We start from the raw sequence: 24,996 nt of genomic DNA, 5'->3' as shown, positions 1-24,996 counted from the left end.
CTAATAAGCTAACTGGACAAATAGTTTTTGTGACAATGACAACCAATAAACTTGCTTATTGCCAATTTAAGGCAAAGTAATTAGCAGAACAGCGCACAGTCATCTAATTTGTAGAAGCTAACAAATCAGACATGACGGTTTAATAGCATGTTATTAAACAGAGCTATCAAATAACGTACTTGTTATCTTTGCTCTTTCGTTAGCAAACAAGCTTTATTGTGACTACCTAACAAGCTAATTAACTAGCTAACATAACTAATTATGAAGCTAAATGGCTAGCTAATGTAATTGCTTGTATACAGTGATTTGATGACTTACTAGGGTGATCAAATATTAAAAAATAAAATCTGGAAGATGACAAAGTTGGCTGAAAATGAAATGTTTCACTAGACAAGCTGGTGACTGGTGGTTGTGTTTATTATTTTGGCTAATGCTAATGGTATACCCCCCACCCCCTCAAAAAAAGTCATTGTTTGGTGTATTGAATTAGTATTTCTGTTGATGTTTGAGATGACCTACTGTGCGAGTGGTCATTGAATGCATCTTCAGTCAAATGTGAGCGTGTACAATACCGGCTTTCTTTTTTGATCATTGAGTGAGTTTTTCTTATTTTTTTTCCCAACCTTCATAAAACTGAAAATCAATTGGCAAACGCTGTCCCGCATTGGGAACAGCCTGCCAAAAAGTTCAACACTCTTTACGGTCTGACTTCATTGTCCAAGAATCCTTGACAAATCACAGCGGAAGTTCTACTACGATGACTTAAACTTTGAAGTAAACAGTTTAGATTTTTGTTAATTTATCGTATAAATCGCTACGACAACAAATTGATTGGAACACATGTGGCTTTGGCTTGGTAGGGTGGGGAAATTAAAAAAAAAAAAAAGGACATTGGACATGACCTATGTAAAAACGGGACAATGTAATTGGGCTGAAGAAATCCATGCATGTTAACTATTGAGCTAAGTTGCTATTAAAACCAACAAGCTAACATTTTTTCCATAAACTAAAGTACAATTGGTTTCTAGTGTGACATTGCCACGCAATCTGCCTCAAAAAGCGCATTCTCGAACTTGAATTGAGTAGATACTAAACTGCTATCTAATATTATGTTATATTTGCTCTTTGATTAGCAAACGCGCTTCATCATCCCTGTGTGCCTACAGTGACCATTTTGACAGCAGGCGGGCGAGTGATGCTGCTGGGCTTAGCGCATAAAGGCTCTCAAATGTCTCATATCCCGAGCAGTGCCAAGCCCCCTCCCCAAACACTTGACCCATGCTGACGCAGTCTGTCCATTTACATTTAGGTCCTCGGGCTCACTGCAATCGCAATAGTGTGGACAGGAGCAGGCAGCGGGAATATTGCGTGAGAGAACATCAGGTTTATTGCATGTTCTTTTTAGGTTCTTTTATAATCTTTTGCAGTTGAGGTCACTTGGGATCGTGTTCAGTCCTGATTTATTTTTTTTTTTCTGGAGCGTTAATTGAGAAGTTTGCACACCTGACGGGAGCACTGCAGGGTAGAGCTGGCTCCGATTGTTAAAAAAGTCTTCCCGCTATTGTCTCGAGTGGGTGTCTTGAGGTGATTTTTGTTTTGTTTTTCGCCGCAAGAGCCATGAGTTCCTCCGTGAAGACCTCGGGTCAGCGGGCGGGCGACAAAAGCGGTTTTGACCTCATCCAAAATCGGATCGATTCATTGAGCGGTAAGATGGACAAGCTCATCAACCTTCAAGAGAAGGTCCTTAGTCGTCTGGATGCCAAGTCCAGTGATAGTGAAAAGGTCCCACAAGTCAAGGAAGTCAACCAGGGGCAAGACGTCAAGGAGATTTACCGGGAAATGAGCACCATCATGTCGGCGGTCAACCAGCGGTCTGAGATTCAGGCTCAGAAGCTGGAAGGCATGGAGAAACTGGTCCTCAGCATGCAGCAAGTCATCAGCTTCATCGGGGAGACCATCAAGAACTCCAAGGTTATGGAGCTCATGTTCAAAGGTCCTCCTGAAGGTAACAAAGGAAAGCAGGTCTCCAAAAGGAAATCATCAGGCACGGTTAAAAAGCCAAGCAAGGTGAGAGGATGATTTTGATGCAACCTTGTCTTGGAAAAAGATGTGAAATCGATCGTAGCAGCAATGCTCTAAGTTTATGCCTGACCTGGCTTATGAGGTGAATTTGCAGGAGTTGCATGCACGGGCTCACCCTGAGCAGAACTTGGCCTGATGGCCGTGAGGCGAGCCAGTGAGACTCTAGTGTGGCACGAGAGGCGACACGCGGGCCAGACGTGAAATATGAGGCCCTTCTTTAGAAATTGTTTTCAGATCTGGGGCACTGATCTGAAATAACTCAAATTCCTTGACTACGACGTGAGTCAAGTGTCGGCAGAGTGTGATTGAGTCAGAATTTGCTCCTGTTCTTGCTTTGATGCACTTTTGGGGGATTTTTTGTTGTCTTGAAGTGACTTCCACGTCATTAAAAAAAAAAGCATCTGATATCGCTGTTTGGTCATCCGCGGCATTCGGTAGCATGCAAACCTGCCAAAGCAAATGATCTGAATTTGGATCTGCGCATACTTAGATGCTGACTTCCATTCTTATGTCTGCACTTCTTTTTCAAGGGATTATTAGGGAAATGTCCCAAAACTTGCTTTCATAGTCGAGCATTGACTTCAAGGTACATTTGGTACATTTGATATTTGATCAAATCTATATCAGCGGTTCTCAAAAGATGGCACTTATGTCAATGCAGTTGGGGCTACGTGAGATTGTAACAGGGTTTTTGCGGGTATAAGCAAGTCTAATTCAATGCTGTTTAATGTGACAGGAATGGGGCTATCTTTTCGAATTAAGAGCAAATTAATTGGAACATGAAGTGTTAGTGAATTTCGCAACATGAATGCCTTTAAATTGTATACGGATTTTAATTAATGATGTCATTTTCCAGCAGAGGAGCCAAAAATATAAGGCGATGTAAAGTTGCTAATAAAATTTTTTCCGCGAAATAGTTGGCTGTACTTGACTAAGAACAAATTCCCGGGGTATAAGATGTTGACAACCACTGATCCATACAATTGGTCAGTGCACACAGTGGTTATTTATTTATTTATAGATTACCAACCAATATCAAGAGTTTACATGTGGTTTTGGGGAGCTCGTCAAATGTCATGGTGGTGTTTTTGTGGTCAATAACAGTCACCGGGTCGGTGCTTTTATGATAGTCCAGACATTGTGGAGTGTGATGTTAATAAGCGAAAAATAGTTCTAGCCAAAAATGTTGATTGGATCTAAAAAAAAAATGCTGTAAAAATATAATCAAGTTACCTTATAAGCCTATCTTCATTTTTCCTCACTTGCTGCCAAATGATCAACTTCACGGAAAGCTCGCTAAGTGTTTTTTTGGCATCAAGAGAAACATTCCTTGGCGCCTTCAAATATGTTATCAGCGCTCGCCTATCACGACTTATGTAACCGAGAAAAAAAAAAAAGTGTTAAAGTCGACACCCGCTTGAGAACGTTATGTCACAGCGTGGGGCAGTTTCACGAATAACGAAGATAACATCAAAACTGAAGGTGATAGATTGTGTCTACGGAGCGCACGGCTACCGTGTGGTGCGCGACTCACGTTTCAGGGAATTTCTGTTGTCGTCAGAGCAACTCACACTCTGTCCTTGTCTACCACTCGAGGTGTGACATTCCCAAATTTCTCTCCAGTAATTTCCGTTACTCCCGCGTCTCCCAATCGGGGATTTGAGCCGCGGAGAGCGTCGCTGTCACCGGGGAGAAACGGCACCGGAAATATCTCATGTGCGCTGTTTACCTCGCCGCAGCAAATGTGAGCCCCCCCCCGGGGTTCAAGACAGTTTTTTTCCATGTTAACCTGAGCAGCCGGCGTTTAGTGAGGTTCCCGAGCTGCGGCATTTGGATGGGGGCCTACCGTCGCTTGTAATATTTTCCATTCAGGGTGAGACCCCCAATGCCGAGCGCAACTAGCGATAAGCTAGAAATTGGCTGCCGTCGACGCCATCTGTCATGAATAATCAAAGGCACGCCGTTGTTACCAATGGGAGCTTGCGTAAGAGGGATCTTGAAAACAAAGCGAATTCTTGCTATTTTTGTGCTATCGTCATCCATCCATCTTTGTGTCTCTAACACCATCGGATCTATTGAATGAAAGTCGAGCATTCACATTGATGATTTGGTGTAAAAAATATTGAGGCTTTTGACGTATCATTATAGTGATCCAAGAAAGCTAATTGCTAAAATTTTAGCTATGTTTTAAGAGTGTAAAAACAAACACAACCTAAGCGCCATTCAGTAGTGTGTAAGGTTTAGACCACTTTTCATTATGGCCAGCAGGAGGTGCTGCATTTACCATTGTAGCTATGACAAATATGGCCGCCTCCGGAGAAGCCCCGCCCCCATGTAATATAATTTAAAGATAACTAGACCTATGATTATATTTAAAACATACTATTGGTCATTAAAAACACATCCATTTGCAAGTTTTTGAAATGTACAATCATTTAATTTATTCCTTTTGAATGAAAAAAAAACTGGCTAAATTTTACACACTGTCCCTTTAAAAAAAAACAATATCAATGCATGAATTCTCTATGCATTTGTTGCATAGAGAACAAATGCATTTGCTGCCTTTTTTTTTTTTGTTATGTACTCTGACCATTTACAGCAGTAGTATACATGTAAAACTGGTATTTATTACCAGTTTAAATCCATACCAGAACCTTGTATACTTAAATCAAGAAATTCAATGAGTAATTCTATGGATTTGTCATTCATAACAAAGCAAATCTTCATTTTCAATGTTTCTATATTTTCACCACAATGAGAGTCAAATGTAAGGAAAAATACAAAGTCTCATTGAGGACAACAGTAGTCAGTAGCCTAAAGTTTCAAGAACTTTTTGTTCTTGACACTTGCGTTTCCTGAAACTAAAACGCCGGAGTCATTTCCAGCTGCTGGCATCAAGCCAAAAGTTCCTGGGCCTCCTTGAAGTAAAATGAGTACGACCCTAACACTCTGTCCTTAGCGGTACACAATATCTTCTGAGACCAAGCCTCTTGGTATATGTCCACGGTAGTGGACATTTTTTTTGGTCCATATCTTTTGACTCATTTGAGCTACCCTACTAAATCCTAGTGTGCTCATTAGAGGACATCCTGTCGCCTAAAGTAATTATGTAATATAATGATGACCTCGGGTAATTAAGTGCTAAACGAATCACTTTCCATTATTTCAGTACTAAAGTATATAAAAGTGAGTACTACTTTTGTACTAAATAACTTTAGAAGAGACATTTTTAATACATATATTTGAAAGAAACTGAAAAAAAAAAGATTGAATGCCTCAATTAATCAAACAAAAAACGTTTTAGTATCTGGGATTGAAAGTATGGACTCTTCAAAAAAAACAAACAAAAAATACATCCCTGGCATTGAATGAGTTAATTTTGTCCAAAATAGCACCATCACTATTCAATACCACATTCAATGCCAGGCATGTATTTTCACATTTATTAGGAGTCTGGATAGTAAAACCCAAAGTTTAATAATATTTAAGTATGAAGTCGATACTTAAGTATTTGGGATTGAATGCCCGGACTCTTAAAAAAAAACGTGAAAATACGTCCCTGGCATTGAATGCAATCCCAAATACTTAAGTATCGATTTAATGCTTAAGTATTAAATATTAAAAATATGAACAACTCAAGTATCTGGGATTTATTGTCCTTAAAAAACAAAACAAAAAAAAAAAAACGTAAAAATAGGTCCCTGGCATTGAATGAGTTAAGGACAAACTATCTGCTCTGATCACTTTGACATCATCCAAACTTGAAAACTCATCAATTCATCTGTCCTGTGTGGCTTCATTTTTCCTGTTTCATTTTGTCTGTATTCATACGTGACACCATGCGCTCATGTATTGTCGTAACCCTACTAAGCGCTTCCATCTTGTCTTTTGACTAGAAATCTACCTCTAACACCTCCAAAAAAGGAAATGAAGAGATAACGGCTGCTTGTGAGCCGGCTACTTCAGTGTCATCTCACAGGCCAAAGCCCCAAGGACCAAAGCATTTCCCCATCGCTCGCAAATACGGAACCTTTGTAGGTCTCACGAGGAGCCTCCATATTCATTATAATTTGTACTTTTTGCTTCCTTCTTAGTAAACCGCCCTTTGCAATGACACAGGTTTAATTTCGTGGCTTTCTTCGAGTGAAACGTTTATTAATTTTTGATGCCTTGTACTTGATATTTCAAGGACCACAACAAAGATGGCGCAGAGAGGCCCTCTTTGTCCCCCAAAGGCCAAAAGACGGTGAAACCCTTTGAAGCTGCAGGTAGGAGAAGTCCTGACCTTTTTGCCTCAAAACATAAAAAGTACAGTAAATTTCGGACGATAAATTGCAATTTTTTTCTCATGATTTGAGACCCGCGGCTTAGTCCAGCGTGTCGGATCTGTAGTTGTTTTTTAATTCGCCACCAGGGGGCAATCCACAAATGTGTGTTGAAAATGAAAAGGTGTAATCATTAATTGTGAGTTTTATAGAGTATAGATGTTTGTGATATGTAAATACAGTATGAGCGCATTTCATACTTAGGCCTTCAGTGATGTCCTACCTTATGGAATTATATGTGCCACAAGGGAGCAATGAAAAGAATTTGAGTAGATTTTGAGCGAGCAAGAATCAATTTTGAGCTCAGAAAACCATATTGAGCGAACAAGGGTGGATTTTGAGCACAGAAAAACTTTTTGCGCTCAAAATCATTGCTCGCTTGAGTTGTCGTACTCCCTGCGCGCTCGGTGTGGCACACACGTTACGAATGTCAGATGCCTTGATTTTAGTCGGCAGAAGGGGTGTGTCGGACTCTCTCCTGCCGGACGGATGAAAAAGACGCTTCCGACATTCATAATCGATCAATTTTTTTTAGCATTTTGGTCATTCGTCGGCTAAACGAGCGTACATTGCGATTTGTGGCTTATAGCGCTCAATTTTGCTGCTGAAATTTACGGTAAATCATTTCTGACGATCTGAAGCTGACCGAACTTTGGATGTATTTGTAGCACTCTTACCGAAGAAGCAGGCGCTGATTCGAGAGGAGATACTGAAACTGAACAGGGAGAATGCGGAGAAGTCAACCCAGCAGCTTTGGAATCGTAAAACCGGCGTTTTCGCTTCCAATCAGCGCCGCGGCAGCGGCACAATGAAAGAAATGGATCCTGACGAAGACGCGGATGTTACTGAAGAGGTGGTCGTGGAGGAGGTGGTGGAACTGGAAGTGGACGTGGGACCGCTGAAGGACGACGAGGTGGAAGAAGTTGAGTTGGAGGACGTGGAGGAACTGATAATAGAAGACGACTCTCAAAATTCCGAGTCTGACAATCAGAAAGAACAAACGGAAAGGTAAGTTCATATATATAGATGACAATGGCTTAATTGTAAAAATGTACGTTTTACGTTTATAGCCGACAATGGCAATGAATGACTTAATAAATCTTAATAGGTCTTTATTCAAAGTTGAGTCAATTAAGTCGATAAGTAGGAATGAAAATCGGTCCCAGTGTTTCAATATAGTTACGGGCCAATGGAATCCGACCACTTGGTGAAATTTTTATTTACATCGAGAAACAATGCTGAAAACACGGTCAAAATCTTGGTTTTTTTTTTTTTTTTGAGAAAAAACACAAAATAACCTTTTGCAGTGTAATATTCTGTTTGTATTTCCCGCTTGAAAACTGCCTTTCGTAGAAGAACCCCTCATCCCCCTGTAAAATTTGCGTTGTCATTACGTGGTCTCCAATTGGCCCGTATCTAAATTATTATTTTGTGCAAGAACATGATTTCGGACAATATACGAGACTATCCAGACGGTTGCCAGGTAAAATAGGCAATCTTAAATACACAAATAAATCTGCCTGAGTTAGAAATGTCCAAATGCATTTGAATGCACCTCATGATGTCCGTCTTGCTGGTACATCAAAAAATCGGCCCACTCAAAGCACCGTTTCCAGTCTACTGAACAAACAAAATGGCGGAAGTCGAGTTATACGGGGAACGTCAAAAAATAGATTAAAATTGAACAAAATAAATTTTACAAGCTCTCATTTTGTTACGTCCATTTGAAAACCGGAGGCTGTAGCGAAGCTTTTCCAATTTCTTGATCAGTTTGAGACCTATCTTTTAGAAAAGGTTTTGTCGTCTGCAAGTTGAGTAATTAAAAATGTTCTGTTTGCTATAGTGAGACCTTCCACATCAGTGTTTATGAACAGAGAGTAGCTGCATAGGAAGAAGGAAAAGAAGCTGAAATTGGACACCCATGACGGATCCCTTGGTTGATATTAAATCTCTTGGTTGTACCAAAAAAAAAAAAAAAAAAAAACAGTAATGGAACTATTCCATTTGCATATAATGTTTGAAAAGATTTCCTTTCATTTTTCCTCCAAATCCAAAGAGGTCAAAAGCCTTTCAAGATAAGTGTGCTCAGTGGAATCCAAGGCTTTGAAAAATCCCCCCAAAAAGGATGAAACTCATTTATACCATGTCTGAATAATTTAAAATAACAAGTAGTAACCTTATGTTGTTTGTAATGTCTGCAGTTATAAAACCAGTGATTTCTCAATGATGTCATTTAGTGTTTTTTTTAGCCAAACAAACTGTTATTTTTTTACAGTCATTATTTACCCTTTACCTCATTTAATAGTACAGACATATTTTTTTTTTTATATATTCAAGTCTAGACATTCAAATTCCATTTTTTTGTTTTTTATTTTTTGTTTATCAGATAGCAATGGCCACTTGGGAAAACATGGGTACCTTGCATTGAATGTCTGGATTCTCCGTAAAGACGTATAAATACGTCTTTGGGTCTGAATGAGTGTTATTTCTCCAATTTGAAAACGTACCCAGTTTTAATTTCTTTTTGAGCGAGCAGATGCTTTATACATTGATTGTCTCGTGCTAATTTTTCCGGCATTCCTGACAATAATGAAATCATTTCAGAAACTATTTCAAATTCTTACCATTTTCCCCACATTTTTGCTCCAATTTTCCTTACAAGTGTCCTCAATAATTTCTCGAATTACCGGTTAAAATGACTCCCATCACGTCTTTCTCCAACATTTTGCCAAAGAATAATTCAGTGTTTAATTTCCAATATGAATTGGCCCTGAAAAATTATACTGATCCGTCAGAGGTGTGGGAAACATTTTCACGTTAATATCAATGACCATACTTCTTCTTAAATGATTCTTAAGCCTCCAGCTATCATCTGAATCCCGTTCAAACAAAATCAAACATATTTTTGTCCCCACATTTGGTCAAAGGAAGGAACCTCAACTAGCATGCAAGCGGCGGTTGCACGCGGTAAAGGACCGTGGCGTTTTTCATCCGCTACATGTGCGAGTATTTGTTGTTTCAGCAGCAGTGACGATTCGGAATCGACCCTCCTGGACCACAAGATAGAGGTCAGCATTGCCGCCGGCTCCTTCAAAACAGAAGAACTTGTGGTGGTGGAGGAATATACTGAGATCCTGGAAGTTGAGGTGGAGGAGATGACGGATAAGGAGGACAATAAGGAGGAGGAGGAGGAGGACTTGGCCGTCTTTCGGGCGGACGGGGTTGAGTTCCAGTTTGATCTGAAGGAGAGGTTGGAGCGAGAGAAGAAGGAAAACAGCAAGGCTGAGGAACAAAAGCAACCCGGGGATGATCAGCGATACTTTATCGGCAAGTCAGCACGTTGACTAGTGGTTAGCGTTATATTTGAGACTACAAGACCAAAAAAGACTGAGAAAAGCTGGTGGTCAAGACCAAAACTTGAGGCTTTTGCTTATTAAACGCTGTAAAAATAAAGCAAGACTTTGGGTAAATTATTTATTTTTTATTAAAGCTTTTATTGCTATTTTTTTTAATAGCCACATAAAGCTGCAACTGGGACACCTCTGCTTTAGGGATTATTCCAATCCACACCTTCCACGCTGAATGGTTAGCAGTTGCGATTAGCATGCTAGAAATGACTAAATTCAACAAGAGCTAGCATATAGTGAGCTAGCATATAGTTTCCGCCTACATAACATGTAAATTACACATGTAAATAGAGCCCATCAAAATTTGCCTGTGCTAAATGGTTAGCTATTGTGATTTGCATTAGCACACTAAAAAATATACAATGTATAAAATACAATGTTTTGATGTAAATAGAGCCCATCAAAATTTGCCTGTGCTAAACGGTTAGCAAAGGTGAATAGCATTAGCACACTAAAATAATATACAATGTATAAAAAATATACAATGTTTTGTTGTAAACAGTTTATAGTTAGCATTAGCACACTATAAAAAATATGTTTTCATGTAAATAGAGCCATCAAAATTTGCCTGTGCTAAACGGTTAGCAATGGTGAATAGCATTATCACACTAAAATAATATACAATGTATAAAAAATATACAATGTTTTGATGTAAACAGTTTATAGTTAGCATTAGCACACTATAAAAAATATACAATGTATAAAAAATATACAATGTTTTCATGTAAACAGAGCCCATCAAAATTTGCCTGTGCTAAACGGTTAGCAATAGCATTAGCACACTAGCAATTATGATTTAAATTTCCCTCCTGAGCAGACGGTGCCTCAAAACATTCAAAGAGTGGGGCTGCATGTTCGCTACGACGATGTTAACAACTTCCTGTTACTCTTCTCCTTACTCTTCTTGATGAGCAAACTTTGACTACCTAAAACCGAGCCACGACGTCACATTTGACGTCACAACTGTTTTCTAAACTAACTCGACGGAGTAAAAAGACGCCCGGGCTCTTCAGGAGTTTGAAAAGCTTGCAGAAATCTTCCCGCCTGACTTCTCAGCCCGGAATTTGTCTTCACTCCACTTTAGACACCACTCCTCCTCCAGCAGCGCCTTTTAATCACCGGATCGTGTCGGCCAAGCCCAACCAGATCAGCAACTTCTACACCATCAATTGGCAGGAGGTCCTGGGCGGGTGAGAGACGCTCAGTTCAAATCGAAAAGGAATGATGCTGGCATGTTACGGTTGAGTGGAAAGGGTTTTTGCTTCGAGCCTTGTATAACCCCCCCCCCCCCCCCCCCCCCCCAGCCTTGTCTGCTTCATAACTCAAGAGTCTTGGCGTCTATTTTTATTGCCGGACTGAGCGGTATGTGAAACTGTATCTCTGGTGCCAGCTGCTTGCTAATCACCAAGTGTTAATCCACATCTTCAAAGCGGAGGCAGCAACGAGCTCCTCCGTAACGAAGTAACAGATTAGGCTCGTTTGTCTGCACGGAGATCATTTCTTCTAATTAACGGCCGAGAAAGCCATCAACATGTTTGCGTCGCCGTTGCTTGGCGAGAGCAATAACGGAGGTCGCCGTTGAGGTTTTATAACGCCGTTCTCCCGTTTCTCCAAAGGGGTCGTTTTGGCCAAGTTCACAAATGCGTGGAAAACTCATCTGGTCTGACGTTGGCAGCCAAGGTCATCAAGGCCAGGTCGCAGAAAGAAAAGGTACGGTGATGGATTAGTCCCGCTCGATACACGGGCAGCTACTCGAGGGTGCGATATAAAAAGCGGAAGGCTCATTTACAGTTTTTAGCACGCGCCGGTATAACAGGAGACACTGAAGGGATCTTGAGCATCGAGGCGTGAAATTTTTGACCTAGAAGACATGATGATGATGCATTGTGTGGCATCACCGTTGCCGAGAACAGCTGGCCTTGTCCTGCGCCTTTTCCGACTCCTGTGTTGATTTCAGGACGTGGTGAAGAACGAGATCCAGGTCATGAACAATCTGGACCACGCCAACCTGATCCAACTTTACGCGGCGTACGAGTCCAGGAATGACATCATCCTCGTGCTGGAATAGTATGTTCCTATCCTTTACACACAACCTTGAAGAGAATGGGGATTAGCTTTAATCCTTGGCTTTTTGAAGCTGCGCTCCAGATCCTAGTGGGAACCATTTTTGGTAACTCCAATGGAACCTCGTATGCTTCGGAATAAGATGCTACCGCATCGACATCGACAGCAGAGGTGGTTGCTGCCAGCTAGCTTTATTCCTCCTCTTATGTCATGTCTCCACCAACATCTACACACCGCCATGAAAAAAATCAATCACTTATGGGGACACTGATGCTAGGTACACACTGCAGGACTTATGCTTATGGGGACACTGATGCTAGGTACACACTGCAGGACTTATGCTCAATTTCAAATTTTTGGTGAAATCCAATTTTGGCCTCAAGCACTCAGGCACTAATTAGGCAACAAGGAACATCTGGACAAGAAACAATTGGAGCAGGGAGCTGATAGGTTAACAAAATCAAACGAAATCAAACCTAACACATTAACCTACACATAAACTTGATATTTTACTTCATTATCATAACTGGTCCATCAAGTCAAGAAATATTAGGTTTATAATAACTAATCAAACAAAAAAGGATTCCGTCTTTCATTCGAGTAGTCGGCGCGTCAATCAAAATGAATCGAGTAGCGCTTGTTACCCACGCAGTTTTTGTGCAAAAAGATACTTAAAATTATGTAAAAAACAAAACTGACTGGAAATGTTGACCATTTTATCTGCTTTTGCCAGTGTGGGCGGAGGCGAGTTGTTTGACAGGATAATTGACGAAAACTACACGTTGATGGAGCTGGATGCCGTGGTGTTCATCAGGCAGATCTGCGAGGGCCTTCAGCATATGCACAAAATGTACATCCTCCATTTGGACTTAAAGGTAAAGTGGATTATGGATATAGTTCTTGCACGCACAAAATCAGGCTTTAGTCTTCAAAAATGAACATTGATACATCAAAGTCTAATTCCATACATAATTCACATTTAAATGATATACTGGACTATAATGATTGGCGGTAGGTCCAAAAATGCTCAAAAAAATTTCTGCGACAAGCCCGGTTTTGTAAAAACGCATCCCATATGAAGTAAACTAATATTTTTCTTCACCTGCAGCCGGAAAACATCTTGTGCGTAAGCAGGGTCACTAATAAAATCAAGATCATCGACTTTGGACTTGCTCGGATGTAAGTGTTCACTTCTGCTTAGGTAACGTCGTCTTTTTCCCGTGAACTCCAACGGCATGATCGTATTTTTAAACAGATACAAACCGAGAGAGAAGCTGCGAGTCAATTTTGGTACTCCGGAGTTTCTGGCCCCCGAAGTGGTCAACTATGACTTTGTGTCCTTCAACACAGACATGTGGAGCCTTGGTGTCATCACCTATATGCTGTGAGTACACATGAAAGGACACATATTGGATTTTCTCATCCTTACATCAGAGAAATCTACAAAGAAGACCTAAGACAAGCCCAAACTAGACTGTAAAATAGTAAACGAGATTGACTTTTCTTGCTAGCAAGGGACAACTAAGTTCCCACTCTCGTGTTCGCTTCAGAGCTGTCAGAGCTCGGCTTGCTTTTTTTTACTTTTCTTGCTAGCAAGGGACAACTAAGTTCCCACTCTCGTGTTCGCTTCAGAGCTGTCAGAGCTCGGCTTGCTTTTTTTTACTTTTCTTGCTAGCAAGGGACAACTAAGTTCCCACTCTCGTGTTCGCTTCAGAGCTGTCAGAGCTCGGCTTGCTTTTTTTTTTTTTACTTTTCTTGCTAGCAAGGGACAACTAAGCTCCCACTCTCGCGTTCGCTTCAGAGCTGTCAGAGCTCGGCTTGCTTTATTTTACTTTTCTTGCTAGCAAGGGACAACTAAGTTCCCACTCTCGCGTTCGCTTCAGAGCTGTCAGAGCTCGGCTTGCTTTTTTATTCTTTACACAATACAAAACATAACAAAACGCCCAACTGCGGATAGTCAGGCTCTAATCCAACAGCTGGGGCAAAGTTCCAGTTCAGATTTTTCTGCGTCAACAGCCCTATCGAAGGAGTGGGGTGACATGAACTGCAATACAGAAAATAAATACATACTGATAACTATTTAATGTATGATTTCTTTCACACACGTGAATAAGAATCTGTATGCGCCCTGTGATTGGCTGTCAGCCATTTTGGTGTGTACATTACATCGCCTGTGGTCCAATGTCAACTAGGAATGAATCCCAGTTGACATGTAATGATATATAATAATAAAAATAAACATGCGTGCTTGGATGTCTCCGCTTAGTCTGAGCGGCCTGTGTCCTTTCCTGGGTGACGACGACAACGAGACGCTCAACAACATCTTGGCCTGCCAGTGGAACTTTGAGGAGCAAGAGTTTGTGGATACGTCCGAGGAGGCCAAAGAGTTCATCAGCAGGCTCCTCATCGTCAATAAAAGGTACCATATTTTTCGAGTTATAAGGTGCACCTAAAAGCCTTTAATTTATCTAGTGGATAAATAACTCCAGCCACTACTGTAGCTTCTATTCTATGCGCCTGATAATGCAGTGTGCCTTATATATGCAAACAGTTTTAAAATAGACCATAGTGCAGAAAATACAGTCAAAATATCTTTTGCAGGATGTGTTTTTTTCCTAGCTAAACTGATTTGCATATGAATACTCATTTTTCAGCTGGAGGATGGGAGCCTCTGAAGCTTTGAGACATCCTTGGCTGTCTGATACAGCCCTTCATCACAAACTTAATACCAAGGTATGCTCAACATTTTCGAAATAATATACCTACAGTGAAAGAATAGTTCTTTTCCATTACCATTGCCATCTTTGTCTGATTTATTAATCTTTGGAATTACATTTGCAACAGTGTTGTGTACAATTGAAGTAAATGGTTACAGTAGGTAAAAAGTTAAAATAATCCACAATTAACGCCCATGTGGTTGACTATTTTTGGACAATGATTAAAGGTCCATGATTTCATTGGCCGGGCCCTAAAATGAGGGCATACAACATTTTGCTTCATATTGCAATTAATTTGTTCTCAATTTGAAAACAAAATGTATTGGAGGCATGTCTGGAGGCATTCTAAAGCATATTAGATTTGCTTATAGCTAACGTTTCAACATCTTTTCACAGAAAACCATGTGCCGCTCTCGCCGGTCATCATGCGTGCCCCCAACAGACAGTTGAGGTAAGTTTAGTTATCCTATACTGTATATATTTTTTTAATAAAAATATTATAATAATATAATATTATTAAATTTAATTAAATCCCGTTTAACAGACAATTTCAGAATGCAGGTTAACTGAATTGGATTTTACAGCACACTTGGATTTGTTAATGTAACAATTTCAATTATTAGTTATCATAATGATAAAAAAATAAAATAATAATGAGTAATCATTGGTCCACTAATGTCAAGGCGGCCAAATTAGTGTAGTTGTGGCCTAATAAACTGAAAATAACAAACGACTATTTGACAGTTTCAGACTGTTTTGGCACAAATAATAACAGATATATTTGGGTAATATATTATCGATTATATTGCTGCAAATTCTGAGGAATCTGAAATTTCCCACACAAATTTAACAATACTTTATTATTTTCAATGTATTTTTCAGTCGAGCCATTGTTTATTTGGTACATACTGTATCTTTTATGTAAAATAAGCTTTCGAAATTATTTTAAATTTCCTAAACTGACATTTCCAGAACACATAACAAAACGTTACCATTTACACAATCACATAAATCCCTCAATTTTTACTATACAAAATTTGAACCAAATCACGTTTGAGACAATAATCATTTTGTCCACTAGAGGGTAGCATCACCCAAGTTTAAAAAGGCAATTGAACGTATCAACGATCTATAATTCTATATAATCGATTGAGAATGAAAATAAAATAAATATCATCATTAGCTCGAACTGAAAACTGCACATGTGTAAATGCAAACAATAAGTATGCTTTTTATGCAGTAAAATAATCAGCCGCATTGTATGTGACCCGGTTTCCTTGCCAGGTCACCAGTATGACGTAATGGCTCCCAGCCGTGGCCACCCGGACCAAGCTTCCTGTCCCCTTTACACGACTGCCACTTCGAAATGACTCATCCATTTTCTTTTACTAAACGAAACGTCCTATTTAGTGTAACCTGTCCATATTTTATCAAATAAAGTACCCCGGTCACACTCTAAACGAGAATTAAAAAACACACGTCAACTAATGAAATTGTGATTACGTCATTAGAATGCGACTAATGCTCACGCGCTTTATGAAAAAGTGTAAATCTACTGTACCCGATTGTATTTATTATTTCGCATTATTGAATACAATGATGCCTCGTTTGTATCAGGGATTGCGTTCCCTAAAATACCCGCAGTAACCAAAATGTTCAAAGTATAGGTTTATTTTATTTTTTTGCTTTTGTTCGGATCTTTCTTCTTCTTTTTTTTTTGCTTTTTGCTAAGAAAAATAAATACATGAAAATCATTTGATTCATTTGTCTAGTCCGCCTTAGAAAGAGGAAAAATATCATGAAAAATAACCATGAAAATCCATGCAGTAGAACAGGGGTGTCCAAACATTTTTAGAGCATCACAGGAAAAAAAAAGCTCTACTTGATATTCTTTTTTTTTTTTTTTTTTAAATCTAATTTATCAAGCGCACAATATCATTTAATCAAGTGTTCACTTGTAAAACGGCAAATCCATCTATAAATTGCATAGTTCAGGAGTTTACAAGATTTTGTTTTAGTCAGAGACTGAGAATCCCATCTCTAAATTTTGAATAAATACAGAAGTAATCTGTCATAAAATGATGGTATATTTGTTCATTGTTTCTTAGGATTCATTCATGTGATATGATCACAATTTGGACCGTGAAATCTAAGCAGAATTTGGAACTAACCGATTTTCATTGTTAGTCACCACAGTTGCATATTTAGAAAATCATTGCAGTAAAAACAAAAGCCAAAAAAAAAAAAAACAATTAGTCATAAATGTAATTTTCAGTATATATTGCGGACAAATTAAAGATGGACGCTGGTCCACAAATAGCCCCCAAGCCTTAGTTTGGACACCCCTGCAGTACAGGTTGATTTTTTTATTTTTTTCTAATTTTTCAGAGTATTCCAACTTGAAAGCAGGAAAATTTGCGGTTAACCTGCAATAGAAAAACAAAAACATCGTTCCTAAATTAAAATCACTTAAATTGAAACACTACACATATGTGAGCCTTACTTTTTGTGTCAAAATTGCTTTGAATGTTAAAGGCAAAATCATGTCCTCCTGCTTACTCATACACATTTTTTTGGTCGACAAAAAAACTATCGGATCCATTTGGTGTACTGTATGTCGGTGTCATGTAGCATGTGCACTTTATAATATTTATAAAAGTATGATTAAGTATAATGAAATAAAGAAGCTTCTGTCAGGTTTCACTGCTTTTTGTAATGCAAAATATGTCTTATCAGCCGAATGCTTCATTCTCTGCGTGTGCGCAAAACTAGTATATTTTTTTTTGTATTTTTCCTAAAAAGTCTACTCTATGCATGAGATGTGAAGCCACGGTGCCACTTAGCGCTTAGATGCTTCGCCTTCTGTGAAGGTTGACCGTACAACTGAAAGGAACACTAACTACCTACTGTTGCAAAATCAGCGGATGACACTTGGATTGTTACGCACACTTGCAGTGTTAACCGTTTAAATGTCATCATTTGTTATGATTGCCGGATAGCGGTATGTTACTCTCACAACATTAAGCATGTTTTCATTTTTTGTTGTCGAGTGGAAACACATTAAACTGATATTATGTCTCAAACCTGTGCGCTTCATTTATTTTGTTGGCACACATGTGCAAACGTTTCAGTACTGGTGATTTTTAACATCTCAAGTTTCAATTCAAGTTTATGACATTTTTATAGTTCTATTCCAAAACAATGTAAAAGACTTGGAAATATATATATATCTATATATATATATATATATCTATATATAGTCTATATATATATATATATATATATATATATATATATATTTATGTGCAGTAATTACAATGTATATTCAATCTATATGAATGGTATATGAACAGTGCGCATATGTTTCTGTTAAATGGGCCTGCTTATAGATTTTCTAAAAATAACAAATTAGGTTATATAATAGATGATATAATAGATGAACGATACCAACTATTTTGAGAATTTTTGCTATATTTTTGTTATATTTTTTACCTATTTAATTTCCCAAATCCTACCACAAAAAAAAACTGAGATAGTGTACAAAAAATGTACAGAAAAAAAAATATATGTACAAAAAAAATTAAAAAAAAAAAAATTCTGAAAAAATACTGAAATTGATACTATTTGCGATTTTTTGCAAATCAAGCTTAGTGCAGATTACAATGTATATTCAACACAACGTTTAAAAACAAGACTGACATATCAGAACAATAAAATCTACATCTACATTACTCTAATAATGTACTATATATGATATATGAACTGTGTGCATATGTTGCTGTTAAAATGGGCTTGCTTATAGATTTTCTAAAAATAACATTTTAGGATGAACGATACCAACTATTTAGAGAATTTTTGTTATATTTTTTACCTATTTAATTTCCCGAATCCTACCACAAAAAAACTGAGATAGTGTACAAAAGATGTACAGTAAAAAAATTATATGTACAATAAAAAAAAAAAAAAAAAAAAAAAAATAAATATATATATATATATATATATATATATATATATATATATATATATATATATATATATATATATATAAATCTTCAAAAAATTAATTTTCAATATTCTATTGACTTTTTTTTTTTTTAAATTTGCATCCATAGTTCCACAAAGCCAGCATACAATAAAAGCTCCTGTCATGTTGAGTTAAATTGCCCCATTTACTGTAAAGAAAAAAACTAAATGTGTTGAATACTGAATATGCTAAAAAACTTTATTTATTTAACATCAGATAGGAAATCTAATTTAGCTTTCGGCTCATTAGATTCTGCAGGGTACCTAAAATTGTGGCCTGTGAGTCTGGAGAATTCCCCCCTCTGCATTTTCTACCATGCATTGTCTGGTACATTGGCATGCCTTTTTTTTATTTTCTTTTATTTTTTGCTAGGTCTGTCCAAATATACATTTCTCCTCATTCTCGGCCATTGAGTGTGCAGCAATCCTTGACTAATGCTGCGGCCGGCATAAAATAAGAGCTCAGTGTCCCATTTTCCAGGACACGCTTGTCTCAAACAGAATGTATATTTTGCGGCAACGTAGCTTGAAATCGTCACGTTCACCTCACCAAACTCTCATTTTCTGCCCTTCCTGTGACCTCTACAAAAAAAGTCTCCTTTCCATCTTTTTTTTTTTCCCTTCCTTTCCACCGTATCTCAATGAAAGCCTCCTTTTTTCTAATCATCGCCACACACACTCACCATTTATTTGCTCAGGTGAATAAATTGTATCACGCACACACACACATACAACAAGCTCCCTCAGATGCTCCTTATTAGTTTCCAGGAGTTAGTCACACGCTTTCATCTCGGGCCTATAAGGAAGTGTTTATGTGCGTCATGTTTGGACAGATCGCGGCTCAGATTACGCGCAGGGCTTTGTATGTTGTCAAAGAATTAAATACACCCCAGAGAGGAGGAGGAATTCATGAAACAGCAACAATAAAAAGAAGTTCTGGAGACAAATTGAATGTAATGTGGAAAGTAGGCCCATTATGTACATTGGATGGCGATGAAGCAACGTTTACGTCTTCCTGATAGATGATATTGTCATGAGAATGAAATATTGTTCACTATATAGTGTTTGATGTGTCAAATTAATTGATAAGTAATCAATTATTAAATTAATCAACGGTTTTTAATCATTGAATCATCATTTGGAGCTGTTTTTTTTACATAACTTGGGCTTTTTGATGTCAATGTGAATGTTTGCAAATGGGGAATCCAGAGGTACACCCTATAGGTGCCAATTTTTGCCCATGTCAGGCTCATTTACTGCCATTCAAAATTTGAAATATTCTCAATTATTAAATTAATCAACGGCTTTTAATCATTGAATCATCATTTGGAGCTGTTTTTTTCTTTTTACAAAACTTTGGCTTTTTGATGTTGTTGGTGTGTGATTATGTGGGTGTGGTGTGTGTATCGGCGGAAAATATAAAAAACAGTAGGCGGCTAAAATATTGCAGAGATTTTCGAAACATGACGACTTTCAATATGACACACTGCTGTCAATGTGAATGTTTGCAAAAGGGGGATCCAGAGGTACACCCTATAGGTGCCAATTTTTGCCCATGTCAGGCTCATTTACTGCCATTCAAAATGTGAAATATTGTCAATTTTGAACATATTGAAAACCCTGATGTTTTATCATGCATTTCGTCCAATTTTTTGCATTAATCATGTCAACAGCAAGTCGCAAACAGGGCGCCATAGAAATTTTTGTGTTGGCGGCCCAAAACCACCGGGTGGCGCTAGCGGCCAATTTATAACATTTGCAGGCCTTACAATGACTTCCATGGTTGGCTTAGCCTGGACTCTCATATTGCAAAGCCTTCAAAAGTCATAAAACTCAAATTATGACATAAATATTTCTATATAAATTTCATAGATATATAATTATACAGCGTAGCCACTTTTGCTATTATTGCAAGTTGAATGTAAATATATATTTATATTCGACGATATTAAGACACTTTCAAAGTTAGCTCAAGTTGGCTGTATGTTATTGAAAATGTGAGTGAGCTCTTTCTGCCCTTGCGCCCCAACGTTACATAACATCTTGCCTAATTAAATATATAAGCAGCTCAGCCAGTGACATAATCGGAGCCACTTTGAAGAGACAGATGATACAGACGATCCAGCCAGTCGAAATGTAAGCAGTGCTTTAGCGCCGATAGCATTAGCTAACATTGTTAACGTCTGACTTGCGGCACACATATCAAGACTACTTTGGTAAATTGTTGACTTGGGGGCCTTTGTGGAAGCTCGGTAATAAATATGGAAGGTGATTTCCACTGAGTCCGGTTTGTTGCACGTACTACTAACAAATTGCGGAAAACGATGCATAACATGTCTCCTTGAAAGTGATTACATTTGTGAGAGAGTCGAGGTTGTCTTGTTTGCATGCATTGTTGTTTTTTTTCATTGCATCCTGACTTATATTGGCAGGAGTGGCCCTCCTGGTATTGTCTATTGTGCGGGGTAGGCCTAGTTTGACTTTTAAAAAGGCGATTAAATTGTTATTTGCTATGTTGCTCTATTATGAGTTCGTTTTCCTGCAGCCCAATAAGTCTTGACAAACTACGATAATGAAAGTATTATGCAGAGAGCCCTGATTTATCGGAGAGGATAAGATGAAAAGCAATGATACAGCGAGACCATTAAAAAAAAGCATTTCTTTAACCTTTGTGGCCTTATGTTACAAATTATGGAATTTCCTTGAATTTTTTTTACGATATCATAAAGAATCAATAGGAGAATAAAACACTAGGGAGCTGAAATTTCCAGCAGATGTTTAAAACATGTAAAATTTTAAAATGCAACGATTCTGACATGTCTATGTGATTGCAGCTGGACGTGCGAGATTTTGTGTACAAAACTGCCCATTGTCCAAATATTGGACCATATAAAACCATTATAATTTCAATTTTTGAGATGCATTTTAATAGTATTTATGACACTGATTTCCTGCGATTTTTGCAACATTCCATTGAGCGGTCTGTCTTCAAACAGAAAGTTCTTTGTTGAATTATGTTTCACCACAAGAGGGTAGGTGGCGATAGACACCAGTTAATGGCTATGTCTTGAAGTGTCATCATCACGCCACAGACCACAAAGACAGACCGTATCTTTTTTTTTTTTGTGGGTTATAATAAATTCAACCTACAAATGTATGGCTAGAACTAATGGCATTAAACAATTTGCGTGGTTGAAGGTAAATTTGACACTATTCGACAAATGACAAAAGAAAACGCCATCATTCCTCTTGTAATAGGCAAAGGTTTACAACTGATTTGAGAGGTTTTTTTCCAATAAATTTTTTAGGTAATATTAAATAATGAATTTGATCAAATCAATACATATTTTAAGAAGTTAATCCCTCACTTTTAAAATCTTTTGACAACAATATTCACAGACGATTTGCTACATTCCATAAATATAGACCTTTGCAGGACAAAACAGATGATACTGATTTCTTACAAATATTCTTTTGAGAAGCCCCAGGGTTGAAAGCCAGCTGCAAGTTCTAGGCCTCCCCGGTCCAAGACCCGGGTCGCAATGGTGAGAAATTCAATTTAGGAGGAGAGAGAGAAAAAGACAGAATGAGAGGAAAGTCCTGCCCCCTCCAGCGCCTCGCCTTGCCCCGTCGTCCCCTCCATCCACATCTCCAGGGGCGATCTCCAAGAACCAAACCAAAACCAGATGGACTTATTGGGCCTAAAGATAACAAATAGTGCTTGAGTTCCTGTCAGTTACAGACCACCGGAGCAAAAAAAAAAAAATCCTAGAGCTGGAAAACCGGGGAAAAACATGCTGATGTGTAAATCTCGATCCAACTGTATAAAATGATATTACGACGTGAAAGAAAAGTCAGCCATCTTGGCTTTGGGCAAAAAAAAAAGTACAACTGACCCTCCGCAAGCGGTACAAGCTGTTCAGCCCGTACCACCCACGCACCGAAGAGGCCGCTGGGACATAGAAGTTCTCACAACCTCCCCCTGCAGATCCACCAAGAAAGTGTCCTTTGTAACAGGAGTTTCCTGTACGTAATTAAAAAATACGGAGGCCCTCGCTGCAGAGAGGAGGAGACGGGGCCACGAGGACTTGTATGAGGCTATGGGAAGGGTGAGAGTCCACGTTTCATGTAAGATCCCCGGAGCGGACCCTGACGTTAGTCCAAACAAGGAGTGTTGGCTCACGCTACAAGGAGCTCGGTAAAACCAGAGGGAGCCCGCTGGAGGTGCAGGTGGTTCTGATTTGAGGGAACCGTGTCCTTATACGCTGACGTGGCAACAAGCCAACGGGCGGAACAGTAGGCAGATAAAACACTGGTATTTGGCTTTGAATAATTGATCACAATTTTTATCGTATTTCAGAGTTGGGTCAAATTGAATAGTTTGAAAGTTAATGTTGAATGTAGTTATTTTTAGTACCTTTTAGTACCTTTTAGTACATTCATTCACTTTTGCAACATTTTGATTCGCAAAATTTGGGTCAAAGGATCCACCAATACAGCTGAGGGGAAAATGGAATCACACAATTTGTTAGTTAGCAAGATCACACGCACAAAAAAAGTCTTTGAAACAGTTGGATAATTACGCATGACCCCGGGTCAAATTGACCCAAGATTTTATTATTACTCCAGTGAAACGTAACACACAAGGATACATTAAGTATCGTCTTTGTTTATTTGTGAGTGAGCTTCGAATTAAAAAAAGAAATAGCGTGAGTTTTTGACACTTTTGAGTAAATGCCACACCTCCGGGTCATTTTGACCCAGAGACATTCTTGCTGTTCTTGAGAAAAGAACACAAATCAAGTCGTAAAACAAAATATCGAATATGAACGAAAAAATTCCAAACTAGTTTTGGTGATTAAATACGCCCCGGGTCAAAGTGACCCAAGGACTTTTCTTTTGTTCCTTGCAAAGAAACATAACAGGAGTTTTATTACACTATTTCAATCAAAACTCAGCATCGTTGTATAACAGGGGAGTTATTTTACAAAATCGTGTTCAAAGGAGAATCGTTTGCACTCTTCGGTTTCTGATGGTCGCCATGACACTTTTTGTGACCTCGGCTGTTACCTGCGGTCTGGTCATCTGCTGTGCCGTCTGAATCGGGCCTACATGCGCTCCCACGCTGACGGCCCTTTTTCCATCCGGGTTCTATTTACTCGTCCCTCTGACTCACCACCGCTGCCTGCACGGGGTCTCTGTTCAGTCTGCCAGTCCCGCTGAGCGACCTCAATAGCGGAGAGCCATCCATCATGGCTGCCGGCGTGTGTGCGCACATCGCCCTTGTTCTTGTGTCTGCGGTTAGCGCGCTAACGAGATCACATCATTGGTTTGCACACATCATTTTAAGACCTCTGAAGCCAGACGTATGAACTTCTCTTCGACCTCTCATCCGTGACGTATGAACTCCCTATGATCCCCTCAGCCATGAGAGACTGTATGAACATGTCCTTGGTTCCTCGGTGAATGAACTTCTCCATGAGCTATCATCCGTGACGTATGAACTTCTCAACCTGTCATAAATGACAGAAACTACTCCACCTGTTAACTAAGATGTATGAATTTATTATACTTATTCCCAGCCATGACGTATCAACTCTTCCTTGAGCGCTCGGCCATGACCTAAGACCTCCTCTACAAACTCTCATCCATTGCATAAGGTATCCCAAGCTTTTCATCCATGATGTATGAACTCCTTCTAGGCCCCTCAACCATGAAGCGCAGTAGGAACTTCTTCCATCTCCTATGCCATGCCACATGAAGCCTTCCTCGAATATGATGTATGAACTCCTCTTTGACTTTTTTGCCATGATGTATGAACTCCTTTTTGGAATTTCAACCATGATACACAAGTTCCTCTGGATTTCACCCATGACATATGAATTCCTCCATGACGTCTTGTGACCTAATGACATCACCTCATTCTCTCAGCCAATGACACTTGAAATCATTCTCAAACACTCAACCATTACGTAATAACTCCTTTTTGATTTCTCATTCATGATGTATGAACTCCTCTATGACCTCTCATCCATAACCTTGACTTTATCAAGTCCTTTTTGATTCCTCCTCAACCCATGACCCATAGTGTATACAATGACCACTACACCAATGTGTATGAACTCCTTTTCAGACTCGCCATAAGGTATGAACTCCTCCTTATGTCTCATCAGAGATGTATGAACTTCTTCCCAACCTCTCATCTATATTGTATGAATGCTTTCATGACCATTAAGCCATCATGAATGAAGTCCTCCTTGACTTCTCATGTATGATGTATGAACTCCATCACGACCTCTCATCTATACCATCAACTCCTTAAAGTGTCATCTAGGGTGTATGATTTTCTTCTACACCTTACAATTATGATATATGAAA

The 24,996-nt window shown here is 38.8% G+C and overlaps 1 protein-coding gene across 3 annotated transcripts; it reads left to right on the top strand.

Annotated features, from left to right (window-relative positions):
• Positions 1–1,346: 1,346 nt before the first annotated feature.
• Positions 1,347–17,678, top strand: mylk4a (myosin light chain kinase family, member 4a). 3 transcript variants are annotated; one of them, XM_088430336.1, is made up of 15 exons: positions 1,347–2,067; positions 5,979–6,116; positions 6,272–6,350; positions 7,076–7,415; positions 9,433–9,734; positions 10,899–11,004; positions 11,431–11,524; positions 11,772–11,881; positions 12,612–12,753; positions 12,987–13,057; positions 13,134–13,262; positions 14,145–14,297; positions 14,533–14,611; positions 14,992–15,046; positions 15,880–17,678. In XM_088430336.1, the coding sequence occupies exons 1-14, from the start codon at positions 1,618–1,620 to the stop codon at positions 15,043–15,045; spliced, it is 2,247 nt and encodes a 748-aa protein (XP_088286462.1). In that variant the 5' UTR covers positions 1,347–1,617; the 3' UTR covers position 15,046; positions 15,880–17,678. The 3 variants fall into 3 exon arrangements, with proteins under 3 accessions (XP_088286462.1, XP_088286461.1, XP_088286460.1); XM_088430335.1 differs by lacking the exon at positions 5,979–6,116; XM_088430334.1 differs by lacking the exon at positions 5,979–6,116 and having other exon boundaries at positions 9,430–9,734.
• The last annotated feature ends 7,318 nt before the right edge of the window (positions 17,679–24,996 follow it).

Source organism: Hippichthys cyanospilos, chromosome 12 (genome assembly GCF_059441005.1).
Source record: "Hippichthys cyanospilos isolate Australia breed blue-spotted pipefish chromosome 12, RoL_Hcya_1.0, whole genome shotgun sequence".
NCBI lineage: Eukaryota > Metazoa > Chordata > Actinopteri > Syngnathiformes > Syngnathidae > Hippichthys > Hippichthys cyanospilos.
This window is presented reverse-complemented; position numbering and strand designations above follow the sequence as displayed.

What these genes read in the sequence shown, in the direction of transcription:
- mylk4a (XM_088430336.1), top strand. Translation starts at nt 1,618, where the DNA reads ATGAGTTCCTCCGTGAAGACCTCGGGTCAGCGGGCGGGCGACAAAAGC. An exon ending in TGGCAGGAGGTCCTGGGCGG is followed by an intron (nt 11,005 to 11,430) that starts GTGAGAGACGCT and finishes GTTTCTCCAAAG; the next exon opens with GGGTCGTTTTGGCCAAGTTC. An exon ending in GACTTTGGACTTGCTCGGAT is followed by an intron (nt 13,058 to 13,133) that starts GTAAGTGTTCAC and finishes ATTTTTAAACAG; the next exon opens with ATACAAACCGAGAGAGAAGC.